At 40.6% G+C, this 16,569-nt stretch overlaps 2 protein-coding genes and 3 non-coding genes across 5 annotated transcripts; 3 read left to right on the top strand and 2 right to left on the bottom strand.

Annotated features, from left to right (window-relative positions):
• Positions 1–441: 441 nt before the first annotated feature.
• On the top strand, positions 442–548 carry LOC112535745. Its single transcript, XR_003079825.1, has one exon. It is a non-coding gene; the product is annotated as a small nucleolar RNA R71 (small nucleolar RNA).
• A 2,386-nt stretch (positions 549–2,934) lies between these two features.
• On the bottom strand, positions 2,935–4,796 carry LOC125370264. The gene is made up of 5 exons (XM_048375263.1): positions 4,521–4,796; positions 4,170–4,391; positions 3,897–4,031; positions 3,537–3,731; positions 2,935–3,426 (listed from the first exon to the last, which is right to left on the bottom strand). Exons 1-5 carry the CDS (start codon positions 4,794–4,796, stop codon positions 2,935–2,937), a joined length of 1,320 nt encoding a protein of 439 aa, XP_048231220.1.
• A 2,946-nt stretch (positions 4,797–7,742) lies between these two features.
• On the bottom strand, positions 7,743–8,378 carry LOC125370263. The gene has a single exon (XM_048375262.1). The coding sequence runs from the start codon at positions 8,376–8,378 to the stop codon at positions 7,743–7,745; it is 636 nt and encodes a 211-aa protein (XP_048231219.1).
• Positions 8,379–9,465: 1,087 nt separating this feature from the next.
• LOC112535749 lies at positions 9,466–9,569 on the top strand. Its single transcript, XR_003079829.1, has one exon. It is a non-coding gene; the product is annotated as a small nucleolar RNA R71 (small nucleolar RNA).
• Positions 9,570–16,462: 6,893 nt separating this feature from the next.
• On the top strand, positions 16,463–16,569 carry LOC112535753. The gene has a single exon (XR_003079833.1). It is a non-coding gene; the product is annotated as a small nucleolar RNA R71 (small nucleolar RNA).

Raw genomic sequence — 16,569 nt, 5'->3', positions numbered from 1 at the left:
TCAAGGATCGCTCACGCCTTGGGGCATTCCCCATATAATCAACTGTTCAACATCGGGAAGACATAGTAGAATTAGATGGAAAGTAGTAGAGGATGAAGCAAACATACCTCCCATGCAGACAACAGACTGTAATGCGGGCCACCACAAAACTTCGTAGCCAACGTCACTGCATGAACCGACATCTGGAGTTGGTCGATCTTCTTGGCTAGAAGCTCCACTTGAGCTGCCAAGGTTGCTGTAGAGTCCACTTGGTTGACCACTCCCTATCTTCCTGGTCGGCTCCTAGAGGATTGCCACTGATAGTTGTTCATGGCCATTTCCTCTATCGTGTTCCCGAGCCCGCCGCCCATCGCTTAGCGCCCCACCGCCGCAGCATCCACCATCTGCCTCGTTGCAAGGTTCAACCCACTGTAGAAGGTCTGAACCTGCATCCACACTGGCAATCCGTGATGTGGGCAACATCTCAAAAGATCCTTAAACCTCTCCCATGCATCGTACATGCTTTCATCATCAAACTGCACAAAAGAAGATATGTCATTTCTAAGTTTAGCAGTTTTAGAGGGAGGAAAATACTTATATAAAAATTTTTTAGCCAACGCCCTCCAGGTAGTAATTGTTTGTTGTGGAAGAGATTGCAGCCATCTCTTTGCTCTGTCCCTCAAGGAAAATGGAAACAATCTCAGCCGAATGGCATCATCAGTTGTTCCATTTATCTTGAATGTGTCACAAATCTCCAAAAAGTCAGAGATATGTGCATTGGGATCCTCGCTGGGCAATCCTCCAAATTGCACACTTTGCTGGATCATCTGGATAATATTGGCCTTTATCTCAAAATTATTGGTCACATGAAACCGACTATACTCGCTGCCCCATCTAAAGATGGTCGAGCAAACTCGTACATCATCCTCTGATCGTCATTGGCCTGGGGGTCATGGTTTTCCATCGTGTCTAGTCTATCCACAGGTACCTCAACCTCAATCTCCTCCTCTTCTAATTGCAACCTCTTCCATAAGAGTCTGACGGATCGTTCTGGATCAGATAGAGGCTCTATAAGATTCGAGTTTGAGCTCCTGGTCATAAACTACCTGAAACCGAAAGTCCACACAACCACCAATCAACAAAAACAATATAATAATAAATAATAAATAATAAAAAAATAAAATAAAAATAAATAATAAATAAATAATAAATGAATAAACAAATAATGACTAAATTAACACAAAAAAAACAATTCACTCTAGTTCACCGTTATTGTGTTTCCCACGAAGCGCCAAAAACTTGATGGGCTCTTTATGCAACCTACACCTAAGGCAAAGTGAACCTACCGATGCAGCCCTAGCACTAGTGAGTATCAAGGTCGATCCTCGGAGATCGGGTGAACCTAGAGTTATTACCGCTATGTTATCTAGTCCGAAATAGGGTGTGAAAGTTCTAACATACCGGTAATGGTTATGAGTGCAATTAAGTAAATGAAGGACAACGAACAATCAAAAGACAATTGCAAAGAGAGAAACAAACCCAAAAGGGAGCCTAAGTGATGGAATTCTAAAGATGGATTTTATGGATTGCCGATCTTGCTTACCCGTGCCTAAATCCCTGAATTGAATCCCTTGCCTCTCTCGAGCTTATCAATTCCTAAACCCTGCACTAACCTAATAGAATCTCTTCCTATCGGATTACTACAGATTAGCATTAAGTATGATTTAAAACTATTAAGAGTTATTAATTCTTAATCCGGCGAGTAAATCAACCTTATCTCTAAGTGTTAACTACCAGTCCTTACTATTCAATGTCCAATTGTAACAAGCATTTCTCAATGTTAAGAAACAACCCAATAAACAATTAATTCAACGTCTCAAATTAACTGAATCAAACTTTTATTACTAAATAGCAAGAAGATTGCAAGAATGACAATTATAAAACTAACAATTAAGCATAATCCATCAACAAAGGTGAACCCCAATGGGTTCAAAAGATCTAGCTACTCATGTTCATGGTTAAAGCAATTAAGGAATAAAATAAGGAAAAGAAAATTATAGGCATGTACACCCTTCTCTTTCAAGCTGAATGAGAAACCTTAAATTTGCAAATTCGAAATCTCAAACCCTAGTTGCCTCTTGAATGCTCCCAAAGTTTGTCTTGATCTTCAATTCGATGTTGGAACAAGTGAAATCCCTCCTTCAATTGATGACTTTCATCTCTCAAGGTCTACAATTGAGGTATAGGAAATAATTGATTAAGTGTGTGTCTTGGAATTGAGTCCAAAATTCGTCTCTCCTCTAAAAGAACTCAAAATTGCCTATATAGTTGATTCAGCATGGCCGAGTGCGTCGTGATGATTCAAAGACACGAGTCCAGTCATGATGATTTAGCACCACGAGTCCGTGCAAAGGTCAACTGCGGAGTCTGTCAGGCCGACTCCTTCCAAGCCGTGCCTGTCGGCCGAGCCACCACAGGCCATGCCGGAGGCCGTGGTGGCTACTAAGTCGAAATGGCACAATTGGGGATAGCCTCTTGACCACGAGTCCAGCCGTGCTCAACCCTCGGGGTGCTAGTTCTCACCCAATTTGATGGATTTTGGTCAGTAATCACACGTATTTCCCTCGATTATTGATGGTGTCCTTCGAAAATGACCTGAAACGAGAAAGGAAACAAAAGACAGGTGATTCTAGCATAAAACGGGATAATCATGCATAAAAATGTAAACAATCAGGCATGAAAACATGTGTAGTATGATGCTTATCAACTACGAACGATCCCGACCATCAGCTCTTCAGCTTACCTAGAAACAACTGAAGACGTGAGTTATATAAGAGAACCCTGTCTCCAGCTTTGAACTCTTTCGAGCCTTTCAGCCATTGATTGTGCCACTTCGTCGTCCTAGCTTTGTAAATTATGGAGTTTTCATAAGCTTGCTGACACCACTCCTCTAATTCATCCAGCTGCCATTGTAGAATCAACACTAAAATTGCATGATTTCAAAGCCCAAAGGGCCCTGTGTTCCAATTCAACAGGTAGATGACACGTCTTACCATAAACTGGCCTATATGGTGTAAAACTAATAGAAGTCCTATAAGCTGTTCTAAAAGCCCATAGTGCATCATCTAACTTAGCAGCCCAATCCTTCCTACTAGTCCCCACGGTTCTCTCTAGAATGCGTTTTAGATCCCTATTAGTTACCTTCACTTGCCCACTTATTTGTGGGTGATAGGGTGTAGAGAACCAGTGTGTGACCCCATAGCATTTAAGCACTTTCCCTAGTTGGGTATTACAAAAATGGGTCCCCTTGTCATTAATCAATGCTTTAGGTGTACCAAACCTAGCAAATAATTTCTTGAGGAACCTAGCAACTACCTTGGCATCATTAGTGGGGAAGGCTTGCACCTCTGGCCATTTAGAAAAATACTCAACAACCACAAGTATGTACTTATTTCCATAAGAAGGAAAGGGTCCCATGAAGTCAATGCTCCAAACATTAAAAATCTTAACAACTTGTACACTAGTCTGGGGCATCTCATCATGGGAAGAGATGTTACCTGACCACTGGCATGCATCACAAACCTGGACAAAGGTTCTCGCATCTTGAAAGATTGTAGGCCAGTAGAATCCTGCATCCAACACCTTCTTAGCCGTATGATTGGCCGCCTGATGGCCTCTAGTTGGTCCCTCATGGCAATGCTTAAAGATTTTGAGAGTTTCCTCCCCATATACACATCATCGAATCGCTTGATCTGCACAAACATGAAACAGAAAGGGGTCTTCCCAAATGTAGTATTTCAAGTCAGTAAAGAATTTCTTCTTTTGCTAATATGTCATACCCTTTTGTAGGACCTTCACAACCAAATAATTCGCATTTTCTGAAAACCAAGGGAAATCGATATATACCTGCAATGAACACAAATACTCATATGGAAACTATCATCAATGGCCCTCTCATCAAGTGCCGCCAAGCTCGGGTTCTCCAACCTCGATAAGTGATCCACTGCCAAGTTCTCAATGCCCTTTTTATCCTTGATTTCTATTTTAAACTCCTGCAAGAGTAGAATCCATCTAATCAGTCTTGGTTTAGCATCATTCTTTCCGAACAAGTACCATAATGCCGAATGATTCATTTAGACGATTGTTTTCAATAGCACAAGGTATGAACAGAACTTATCGAAGGCATAAACCACAACTAATAGCTCATTCTCAGTGGTGGTATAGTGCTCTTGGTCATCTGTCAACGTCTTGCTAGCATAATAGATAGGCTGAAACTTCTTCTCAACCCGCTGTCCAAGAACAGCTCCAACTGCATAGTCACTAACATCGCAAATGAGTTCAAAGGGCAGCCCCCAATCAGGTGAAACCATGATAGGAGCTGTGTTTAGTAACTTCTTTAATAACTCAAAATCCTGTAAGCAATCCGAATCAAACACAAAAGGTACATCCTTAACAAGCAATTAAGTAAGAGACCTAGCTATCTTAGAAAAATCCATAATGAATCTCCTATAAAAGCCAGCATGCCCAAGGAAGCTCCTAACAGCCTGAATAGAACTAGGGGGTGCCAATTTTGATATGGTCTCTACCTTAGCTCTATCTACCTCCATCCTCGCATGTGAAAGCTTGTGCCCTAACACAATACCCTCTGTCACCATAAAATGACATTTTTCCCAATTAAGAACCAAATTTGGCTCAACACATCGTGCAAGCATGCGCTCTAAATTAGACAAGCAGTGTGAGAAAGAGTTACCGAACACTAAGAAATCATCCATGAAAACCTCCATAGACTCCTCAATCATATCCTGGAAGATTACCATTATACATCTCTAAAAAGTGGCAGGTGCATTGCATAAACCAAATGGCATCCTCCGGTATGCAATCGTCTCATAGGGGCAAGTAAATGTTGTCTTCTCCTGGTGCTCAGGTACGATTGGTATCTGGAAATAACCTACTTGATGCTCTATGTTCTCAATCGCAGCTTGTTGACTTTCAAGTACCCTCTCTATTTGTTGGAATCTATCCTCAAGACTTGTAAAGAACCTCATCATCAGCTCCTCTGAAACTAACTCTTCATCTTGAGTTGAAGGTGCAAGACTAGGCTGCTGATGTAGTTGCTGAAATCCTGGTGGTTCTTGGTCATCTAATCTCCATCCAAAGGGTGAATGAGTGCTCCATTCTTGATTGTAGGTGCTTTCATACGAGTTATTTAGCCAGCTTCCCGTATAATTCACCTGTTCAAAGTTATAAGAACAATGAGCAACATCATCTTACAATGGACAATCATTACTCAAATGTAAACCACAACAGATTTCACAAAAATCTTGAGATGAATGGATAGAAGTGGAGAGTTGATCGGTAGCCCTACGAAACGATTCCATTCGAGCTGCTAAGGCTGCACGGGTGTCCCAATTTATAGCACTCTCTTGGTTCCTGATCCCATTCTCTAACGCGTCATACAAAGAGTTTGAATTTAGCATTGAACCTCCTTATTATTCACTACCTGAATCATAAACTTAGATTAAATAAATATGTACAAATAAAATAAATAAATAAAAAAAAAGGCTAAAGTAACAAATAGCAAATTTCACTCTAGTTTTCAAACATTCCCCGGTAACTGCGCTAAAAACTTGATAGGCTATTTTACGCAGCTACAATCTAAGGCAGTGAACCTATCGATGCAGTCTAGCACTCATGGCGAGTATCAAGGTCGTATTCCTCAAGAAAGTGAAAGCCCAGAGTTACTTCTTTGTTCTCTGTTATATTAGCCTAAAATGAATGATGAATAATTTCTAAATTAACTAATAACTACAAGCTGAATTCTAAAGAAGATGCAGGAATGAATGGATAAATGAAACAACTAAGACAAGAAAGTAAACCCAAATGGAACCTAAACTAGTTGGCAATCAAACAAAAGATAACAGATTGATGAGTCCAATTATGCTACCCATGGACGAATTCTTAATTGAATTCGGTTTCTCTCTCGAGAAAACCGAATTCCTAAACCCAAGAACCTAAAGTTGGAATCTCTTCCTAACGAATGATTCTTAAATTAGCATTAAGCTTTAATTCGCCTCTATTAAGCTTTGTTAATTCTTAATCCGGCTAGTTAATTATCCTTATCTCTAAGTGATTATTAACCAATTCTTGCTATTTAAAATTCCAATTGCCAAATGGACTTCTCAATCACATAAAGCAATCTAAACACCATAATTCAGAACGTCTCATGAATAATGCATTATCTTATTAATACTGAAAGCAAGAAGGATACAAAACTAAACTCAAACAATCCAATAATTTAATACTAAGCCAACATAGTAAAGAAATCCCAATAGATTTAATCGATCTAGCGACACATGTTCATATTTAAAACAACTAGGAAATCAATTACAATGAAAGAATAATGAAAATGAAACATGTACACCCCTTTTCTCTCGAATTGGATGAACAGCTCCAAATCTGAATCTGCACTACGATTGATCTCCCCAATTACCTCTCGATTTGCTCCACTACTGTTTTGCACTCGGAGTCTTGTGATTCCGGGATTCTTCCTCTCTAAAACTCTCTCTCGAACTCAGCACTATGCAAAAACCGAACCAACCGCCGGGGCTCTCTCTCGCTCCTCTCTTAGCTAACCCTAAAAAAATAGTTTTCCTTATATATTTGTCTTAGCACTGCTGTGGTCAAGGCCGTGCTGGTCAGAATGGCCAGAGTCCAGGTTGTGCCGAACATTCGGATCTCACCAATTGGGGTTTCTTCATGGCCGTGCCCCCGCCGCTGCTGAGCTACCACGGGCCATGCTGGAGGCCGTGGTGGATACAAAAACCTTGCCTAAAATGCCATGTTTTGAAGACCAAAAGCTTATAGTAGCTCGTGCTGAATGTATGCTCTGCGAGGTCTTGTCTGATCTTGATGAATTCCCATCCATTTTCGCATGTATTGATCTATAATTGCTCAAATACTGATGATGGTCCTATAAATTCTCTTGAAATGCAAAAGAACTGAAAACACGGGTGATCTTGGAATAAAAGCACAATAATTACTAAGAAAATACGCAATAATATGCAAGCACATATGTGTAAAACTATGCATATCAACGCTCAAGCATCTGATTAATAAATGGAAGGGGAAAGTGGTATTTCCGGGTTGCATCATTTAGCCTTCTGTAATCGATGCAAACCCAAAAACCGGTTACCGTCCTTGTTGGTATCAACTCATCCTTCTCATTCTTTATCACAATTATCCTTCCTTTCTTTGGTACAACCTGCACAAGACTCACCCACGAGCTATCAAATATGGGATAAATCAAACCTGAATCAAGAAGTTTAATTACCTCTTTTTTTCATCACCTCCTTCATGTTCGGGTTAAGTCATCTTTGTGGTTGCACGACTGGCCTGAAACTATCCTCCATTGGGATCTTGTGCGAGCAAAAATTGGGATTGATCCCAGGGATGTCTGCAATCTTATATACGAAGGCTGTAGGGTACTTCCTGAGAGACGATAGTGTCATCTCCCTCTCCTCAGGAGTCAAGTCTACTATAACAATAACTAGCAGCCTCTATGCCTCATCCAAGTAGGCATAACTCAGGTGCTTGGGTAGTTCTTTGAACTCTAAAACTGGGGGGTCCTCAATTGAAGGTTTCACCTTCTACACGTCTGACCTATCAAGAGAAACAAACGGCTTAGTAGAACGGCTGGGCTCACTAGCCAGCAAACAAGCGAGTTGTTCTAACACTTGCTCGTTAGACAACTCCTTCTCAACTCCCTACAATGCAACCTGCAAAGGATCATCAAGCAAAATCTCCTGCATATGAGACTCAACAACATCATCTAAGACATCCATAAACAATACAGTATCATCATGGTCTAGGGATTGTCTCATGGAATTCGCTAAGTCAAAGGTGATAGTCTCGTCATCTACCCTAAGTTGGAGCTTCCCGTTACAAACATCTATAACGGCCCTAGATGTAGCAAGGAAAGGTCTACCTAAGATCAGTGGCACAACACTCTCACCTTCCATATCCATGATAATGAAATCAATAGGAAATATAAACTTGTCTACCTTAACAAGTACATCCTCAACTATACCCCTAAGAATCTTAATAGTCCTATTGGTTAACTGAATGCTCATCTTAGTGGGTTTAGGCTCACTCAAACCAAGTCTATCAAACAAACTAGTGGGCATCAAGTTAATACTAGCTCCTAAGTCAGCTAAAGCACCACTAATAGGTAATTCACCAATGACACAAGGTATAGTGAATCTCCCTGGATCATGCCTCTTAACAAGCAGCTTATTTTGTAGAATGGCGGAGCACTCCTCATTCAGGGTCACCAATCCTAAGTCCTCCAGTTTCCTCTTGTTGCTCAATATCTCCTTCAAGAATTTTACGTACTTCGGCATCTGCGAAATAGCCTCAATAAAAGGAAGGTTAATGCGTAGTTGTTTAAAAAGGTATAGAAAGTTACCGAACTGCTGCTCAACCTTTTCCTGCCTCAATCAAGTAGGATACGGGATAGGTGGCTGATACTCTCTCACTGGACTCTTCTTCTTGTCCTTAGCTCTCACAGGCTCTATCTCCTGAGGCTCTGGTTCCTTCCTAGCAGGCTCATCATGCACAACAACATCATCATTATCAACTACAGGTAAGGAACTAGATAACTGCCTACCTGATCGCAAGGTGATAGCCTTGCAGTGCTCCCTCGGATTAGACTCTGTAGTGTTGGGTAATGTCCCAAGTTGTCTCTCAGCCAACATTTTAGAAATTTGGCCTATCTGGTTCTCCACATTCTGAATGGAGGCCTACTAATTCCTAAGTGTGCTGTCCGTCTGCTGAAATCTATTGTCGGTAGAGGACACAAATTTTATCACCAACTCCTCGAGATTGGGCTTCTTCTCCTGAGGTGGAGGTAGTTGGGGTGGACTAGCTTGCGGCTGGGGCTGTTGCTGATGCAATCTCTGAAAGCTGGCTAGTCCCTAGGCGTTGTTATTCCTCCAACTGAAGTTGGGATGATTGCGCCAACCAGGGTTGTATGTATTGTTGTATGGATTGTTCTGTTGTCTAGGTACATTACCCATATAGTCTACCTGTTCAATGTCAGCAGAAACAATAGAGGAAGAAGAACTAGAAGGTGAAGCAAACATACCTCCCGCATTACAGTTTGCACCATAGTGCGGGCCACCACAGAACTCGCAGCTTATCTGTGCTGCATGAACTGGCATATGAAGTTGGTATAATTTCTTAGTCAGAAGCTCCACCTGAGCTGCCAAGGCTGCTGTGGAATCTAGCTGGTTGACCACTCCTTGCTTGACTGGCCAACTCCTAGAGGATTTCCACTAGTAGTTGTTCATGGCCATCTCCTCTATCAGATTTTACGCCTGCTTCAGCGTCTTACTATTCAAGGTCCTATCTGCTGCAGCATCTACCATCTGCCTAGTAGCAAGGTTCAAACCGCTATAGAAAGTCTGAACTTGCATCCATACTGGTAGTATGTGGTGCGGGCAACTTCAGGCCAAGTCCTTGTACCTCTCCTAGGTATCATACATGCTCTCATCATCAAATTGCACAAAAGAAGATATGTTATTTCTCAATCTAGCAGTTTTAGTAGGAGGAAAGTACTTATATAAAAACTTCTCAGCCAAAGATCTCCATGTCGTAATAGTATTGGTTAGGAGTGACTGCAACCATCTCTTCGCTCGGTCCCTCAAAGAAAAAGGAAATAGCCTCAACCGAATGGCATCATCAGTCGTTCCATTTATCTTGAAGGTGTCACGGATCTCCAAGAAGTTGGCTATGTGAGCGTTTGGGTCCTCGCTCAGCAGTCCCCCAAATTGTATACTATTCTAGACTATTTGTATCATGTTCAGCTTTATCTCGAAGTTATTGGCTACCATAGGTGGTCGCAATATACTCATCTGTGTCCCCTCAAGAAAAGGTTTAGTGAACTCGTACATTATCCTGTTTTCATCCGCAGCCTAGTTGTTGTCTCCCATCCCTGCTGGTCTAGTCACAAGGGCTTCAATCTCTATCCGTGCCTCCTCTTCTTCTTGTATACGCTTCCTCAAAAGATGGAGGGATCACTTTAGTTCAGCAAGAGGGTCTACAGGAGTAGGATTAGAGCTCTTGGTCATAAACTACCTAAGATTAAGAGGCAGCAACCAAATAACACAGAAATGAATAAAAGAATAAAGAATGAAAAGACAAAAAATAAAAATGGCTAGATTAACACAAACACAAATTCACTCTAGTTCACACAAAAGTTCCCCAGCAACAGTGCCAAAAACTTGATAGGCTATTTATGTAGCTACAATCTAAGGCAGTGAACCTATCGATGTAGACTAGCACTAATGGCGAGTATCAAGGTCGTATTCTCGGGAAAGGTTGATCCTAGAACTACTATAGTGTCTTATGTTATCTAACCTTAAACAAAATTGATGAAGTTATTATTCCATGACTAGATGCAAGCTACGTGATCAACTAAATGTCAAACAATCTGCAAATGTTTAGTGCAACAATCAAAGGGAGAAAGCAAACTCAAGAGAACCTAAGCTAGTTGGATTTTAGTGAAGGTAGAAATTAGATTGATTACCAATTGTGATTACCCGTGAGCGGATTCTAAATTGAATTAGATTTCCCTCTCGAGAACACCGAATTCCTAAAACTAAGAACCTAAATGATGGGATCTCTTCCTAACAATTGATTTTAGGTTAGCCTTAAGATTAATCCACTGCTATTAAGAGTTGTTAATTCTTAATCCAGCTAGTTAATTACCCTTATCTCTAAGTGATCATTAACCAGTTCTTGCTATTCAAATTTCCAACTGCTAAATGAATTTCTTAATTACATAAAGCAATCTGAACAACACAATTCACAACGTCTCATGAATACTGTGATATCTTATTAATACTGAAAAGCAAGAAGAATACAACAAAATAAAGGAACCCCAATGGGTTCAATAGTTCTAGCTATTCAAGCTAACAAATAACACAAAATAAGGAACAAATACAGAAAAGCAAATTGAAAACATGTACACCCTTCTCCTTCAAGTCAGATGAACAATCCTAAACCTCAAAATCTGAAAAATGAACCTCAAATTGCCTCTTGAATGCCTCCAAATCCACTCTGATCTTCAATGTGATGGTCTCTTTATGCAACCTACACCTAAGGCAGTGAACCTACCGATGCAACCTAGCCCTAGTGAGTATCAAGATCGTATCCCTGGAGATCGGGTGAACCTAGAGTTACTACTATTTACTATGTTATCTAGTCTGAAATAGGGTGTGAAAGTTCTAACGTACCAGCTAATGGTTATGAGTGCAAATAAGTAAATGAAGGACAACAAACAATCAAAAGACAATAGCAAGGAGAAAAACAAACCCAAAAGGGAGCCTAAGTGATAGAATTCTAAAGATGGATTTTATGGATTGCCGATCTTGCTTACCCGTGCCTAAATCCTGAATTGAATTCCGGTTCCTCTCTCGAGCTTACCAAATTCCTAAACCTGCACTAATCTAATGGAATCTCTTCCTATCGGATTACTACAGATTAGCATTAAGTATGATTTAAAACTATTAAGAGTTATTAATTCTTAATCCGGCGAGTAAATCAACCTTATCTCTAAGTGTTAACTACTAGTTCTTACTATTCAATGTCCAGTTGTAACAAGCATTTCTCAATGTCAAGAAACAACCCAATAAACAATTAATTCAACGTCTCAAATTAACTGAATCAAACTTTTATTACTAAATAGCAAGAAGATTGCAAGAATGACAATTATAAAACTAACAATTAAGCATAATCCATCAACAAAGGTGAACCCCAATGGGTTCAAAAGATCTAGCTACTCATGTTCATGGTTAAAGCAATTGGGGAACAAAATAACGAAAAGAAAATTAAAGGCATGTACACCCTTCCCTTTCAAGCTGAATGAAAAAAACCCTAAATTTGCAAATTCGAAATCTCAAACCCTAGTTGCCTCTTGCTTGATTTGAGAACTAATCAGTGAACCTCGCCCAATCTTCAATCTATGAAGGGAATCCAATTGAAACCTTGATCCAAGTCTCCTTTTCTTCTTGGTTTCAGTTCAGAAAATCCCTAGAGGGAGAAAAATTAGGGTTTTGGACGTTCTAACCCTAGCCTCCCCTCCTTCTTTCCTCTCTTCGTTCTTTTAATTATTCCCCCTATCGCCGCCAACACGGCCGTGTTCTTGGCCATGTTGGGGACACGGGCTGGTGTTCCTGGCCGTGTTACTCTCTGTGGCCATGCTCTCTAAGAACTTCCTTTTCTTTGATGTTTTGATGCACGCAACACGGCCGTGTTGATGCTCATAGAACACGATGTTGAAACCAACACGGCCATGTTCAGCCTTCCGATGCTCGACTTAGCTCGTTTTGCAGCCTTTGACGTCCAATTATGCTCCAATTCTTTCCTTTTTCATTCTTTGACTTCTTTTGGACCTAATGCACACAAACATATGCATAGGGTGAGTGTTGATACCAATTCACATCCAAATATCCATAAAATCGATCTTAAAAACCCCATTTAGATGTGTGTATTTTATGCACATCAAATAACCCCGCACTTAGCTCATTGCTTGTCCTCAAGAAATCAAAAGTAAAGTAAGGAAAATAAACCACTAAGGAACAATACCTAAACTGACAGACAAGCTAGAGAGCTCCTGCACATATCCTTAACAAGCATAAGTCAAACAAAAAGAAAAGAAGCAATCAATTCAAGTATCACAACCAAGATGCCAATAGTTCACACAATACTGTCTCAACGAAATTATTCAGAACCAAGTCCTCACCAGATTCACTCTAAATCACTCAAAGTGTTTAAAGGGTAGTGTTTAATCGCTCAATGCATCAACTACTGCCTTGCTTACTATATGCTTGCTCTTAAATCCTACTCCTACCACTTATGGAGAGTCAACAACCATGTCAAGAGGTCTTTATAAAGGTTGTAATGGGGATTAGGTAAGGGTAGGTAAATTTGGTCAGAGTTGAACCTATGGTGTTCGCGAATGAAATACATGACTGCACATAAGTCACAATGATCACAAGGGGTAAACAATGGACAGTAGTCCAAGGTAGGAAATAGGAATCAAGTCAAAATGTTTAGCTCACTTACTTTCTTTCTTTTCATCAGCTTTCCCTCTTATTCTTCTATCTCTTTTCTTCTTCTTTTTTTTCATAAGGGAAGAACATTCACATAATAGAGTGAATTTCTTTTTGGATTGAAGTAAGCTGCTACAAGATTCCAACGCTATTCCCAAGACAAAAATTCCCAATAAAAATAACTCATATGCAAAATCATAACCCAAAGCAGAATAAAACTAAGTGGTAATGGAATATGATACAGGAAATGGTGAAAGAAGGGGTTATCTACAGAATTAATAAACGAATGAAGGCTATTTGGCTAGAATGAAAAATCTAAGTGCCTCTATCATACCAAAGTATTAAACTCTCCTTGTGGCCCTCATAAGCATTATCGAGCAAGTTCTAAAAGTAAAGACAGTAATCGGCACGGTCAACAAGAAATAAATACAAGCATAAAGTGTACGCTTACAATTTAGGCTCAATTTCTTACAGGTGTGCCTTTGAGTAGGTTCCAAACAAAAATCATCAAAACAGAATTAAATAAACCAAAGCAACTTAGTGCAAAACTCAAACTAATTATCTTACATTCTTCCGCAAGACTCAACACTATCGGTTTTACCCGATCACATGGACATAAACAGGATTTCAAAAGCAAGTCAACAGTAAGAGCATCGAAATAAAGTGAAAAATTTTCAAAATTTTACAAAAAATTGCACAAAGAATAAACAAATTACTGAGACGGGATAAATATCACCCACCTTACACTTGAAGGACACACCGTCCCCAGTGTACAAAATATAAGAAATCAAAAAGGAAAAAGAACTAATATTGCCCTGACTATGGCTCCAGAGTGAAAGGAGGTGCATCAGCAGGTATATCAGGGGGTTGGCTAGTCTGTGGTAGAGGAATGGCTATCGGATTGTAATTAAGAGATTCGTTCATTGCCTTCTTCCAACAAGGTTCGATAAAAGCCGCATAAATCTACAGACCTACCCCACATCGTGTGAGAAACACTGCCCTCGCAGGAACAAGGTAGGCAGGAATAAAATATGTAAAATGAAGCGGATTATGGGAGTCCATAAAAGAAATTGGAAAACTAAGAGAAAAACAAAACGACGTGAAAGAGATAAAAACTAGAAAGTCTACTAGATACCGCCCTTGATGTGTACTTTAACACTTCAAAATATGTTAGTCCTCAAAATTAGGTACGAGCATCAAGTAGACTAACTCCTGCAAAACTCAAGAATAAACACATTCCAAGCAACATCTAGTAAAAGGTTCAATAAGATAGTATCTCCTCAAAATCAAACTTACTAAAAACAGAATCGAAATATCTAACTACCAATGACTACATAAAATAAAATAAAAATGTCCAAAAATTCGGAAAGCAAAAAATAGATTCGGAATGCCTCCTGACGTTGCTTCTTTTTGTTCGAGTCGTCTACCGGACTCTACAACAAAGATTCCCGCATCGCGGGCAAATTAAGAAGGTAGGCTCAATGTAAGTTAGGGCTCGAGGCATATAAGCGCAACGAGAAGGTCCGATGTGTGCGGTAGATGACCAAGGAGGTGCTCTCTGGACCGATTTGGGATGTCCATTCATCCACTCCGCGATTCCGGCTAGGTGACCTGTCAAAACCAACTTGCAACTACCCTTCTTGGGTCTATCATAGCACAAAGTCTCATATTGATACAAGTTATTTTTTCGGATGAATAACACATACTAATAGGGAAGAAACATGTATAGCATCATCCATTTGTACATCTTGTGGTTGTGTATTACATGCAAGATCAATTCCATCAATACAACAAATGGCATGAACATGGCTCCGGTGGAAGAACAATCAAATGAAGGTAAACTAAAAGTGACATACCATCCCCTACATTAAGTTCTAACTTCCCCTCAAATACGCCTATTTTAGCTCTACCGTGGCAAGGAAAGGTCTCCCAAAATTAATGGTACACCATGCTCATTGTCCATATCCAAAACCACAAAGTCCACAGGAAATATGAACTTATCTACCTTAACTAGCACATTTTCCACAATTCCCTAGGAAACTTAATGTAATTCGGCCACGAATTGAATGCACATCCTAGTGGATTTTGCCTCCCCAAACCTAGCTTATTGAACAAATTAGTGGGCATGACATTTATGCTAGCCCCCAAATCAGCCTAATGCATCATCAACACATAAATTACCTAAAGTGCGGAATAGTGAAACTCCCTGGATCGTGATGTTTCTCCGGCAACTTGCTCCAAACACCGAGCACTCCTCATTGTCAACATAGCGACCTCCTCCAACTTCCTTTTTCCGCTAAGTATGTCCTTTAAGAAATTAGCATACTTGACTGTTCCAATGCATCAATAAAAGGCAAGTTAATATGCGATTGTCTAAAAATATCTAAAAACTTACTAAACCGCTCTTTCGCCTCTCCGCTTGTTTAGTTCTAGCAGGATAAGGAATCTTAGGTTGATATTCTCCGACCGGAATTGATTTCACCTTTTGTCCCTCGTGTTCCCTAACCTTATCGCTTCTCCTCAACCTCGCATTGATAGTGGCGTCATTAAAAATAGGCTTAGAAGGAGGCCGAAACTAACTTACCTGAACGCAAAGTGATGGCATTCACGTGCTCCCTCGGATTAGACTCTGGTGCTTGAGCGCCTTGCCGCCTCGACAACATCTTAGAGATTTGGCCAACTGGTCTCCAAGTTTCGAATCGAGGCCTCACTGGTTCCTAAGTGCACTATCAGTTTGCCGGAACCTCATCTCCATAGATGTCACAAACTTCATCATAAGCTCCTCTAAATTTGACTTCTTTTCCGGTAGAGGAGGAGCCAGTGCCCACCGAATGTTGCCGCTACCGAAGTCTCCGAGAATCGTGGACGCCGAGCGTTATTGTTCCTCCAATCAAGTTGGGATGATTGCGCCACCCGAGTTGTATGTATTGTCATAAGGATCGTTATGCCGCCTTGGGGCATTCCCCATATAGTCAACCTTCTCAACATCGGAAGACATAATGTGAATTAGATGGAAAGTAGTAGAGGATGAAGCAAATATACCTCCCGCGACAGCTCACACCGTAATGCGGGCCACCACAAAACTCGCAGCCCAAAGTTTGCTGCATGAACTAGCATCCGGAGTTGGTCGATCTTCTTGGCTAGAAGCTCCACTTGAGCTCGCCAAGGTCAGAGTCCACTTGGTTGACCACTCCCTGCCTTCCGGTCGGCTCGTAGAGGATTGCCAACGATAGTTGTTCATGGCCATTTCCTCTATCAGTTCGAGCCTCGCCGCCTTACTATTTAGCGCCCCCACTGCCGCAGCATCCACCATCTGCCTCGTTGCAAGGTTCAACCAGCTGTAGAAGGTCTAAACCTGCATCCACACTGGCAATCCGTGATGTGGGCAGCATCTTAAAAGATCCTTAAACCTCTCTGATGCATCGTACATGCTTTCATCATCAAACTGCATAAAAGAAGATATGTCATTTCTAAGTTT

The sequence above is a fragment of the Ricinus communis genome, chromosome 6 (genome assembly GCF_019578655.1).
Source record: "Ricinus communis isolate WT05 ecotype wild-type chromosome 6, ASM1957865v1, whole genome shotgun sequence".
Lineage (NCBI taxonomy): Eukaryota > Viridiplantae > Streptophyta > Magnoliopsida > Malpighiales > Euphorbiaceae > Ricinus > Ricinus communis.
This window is presented reverse-complemented; position numbering and strand designations above follow the sequence as displayed.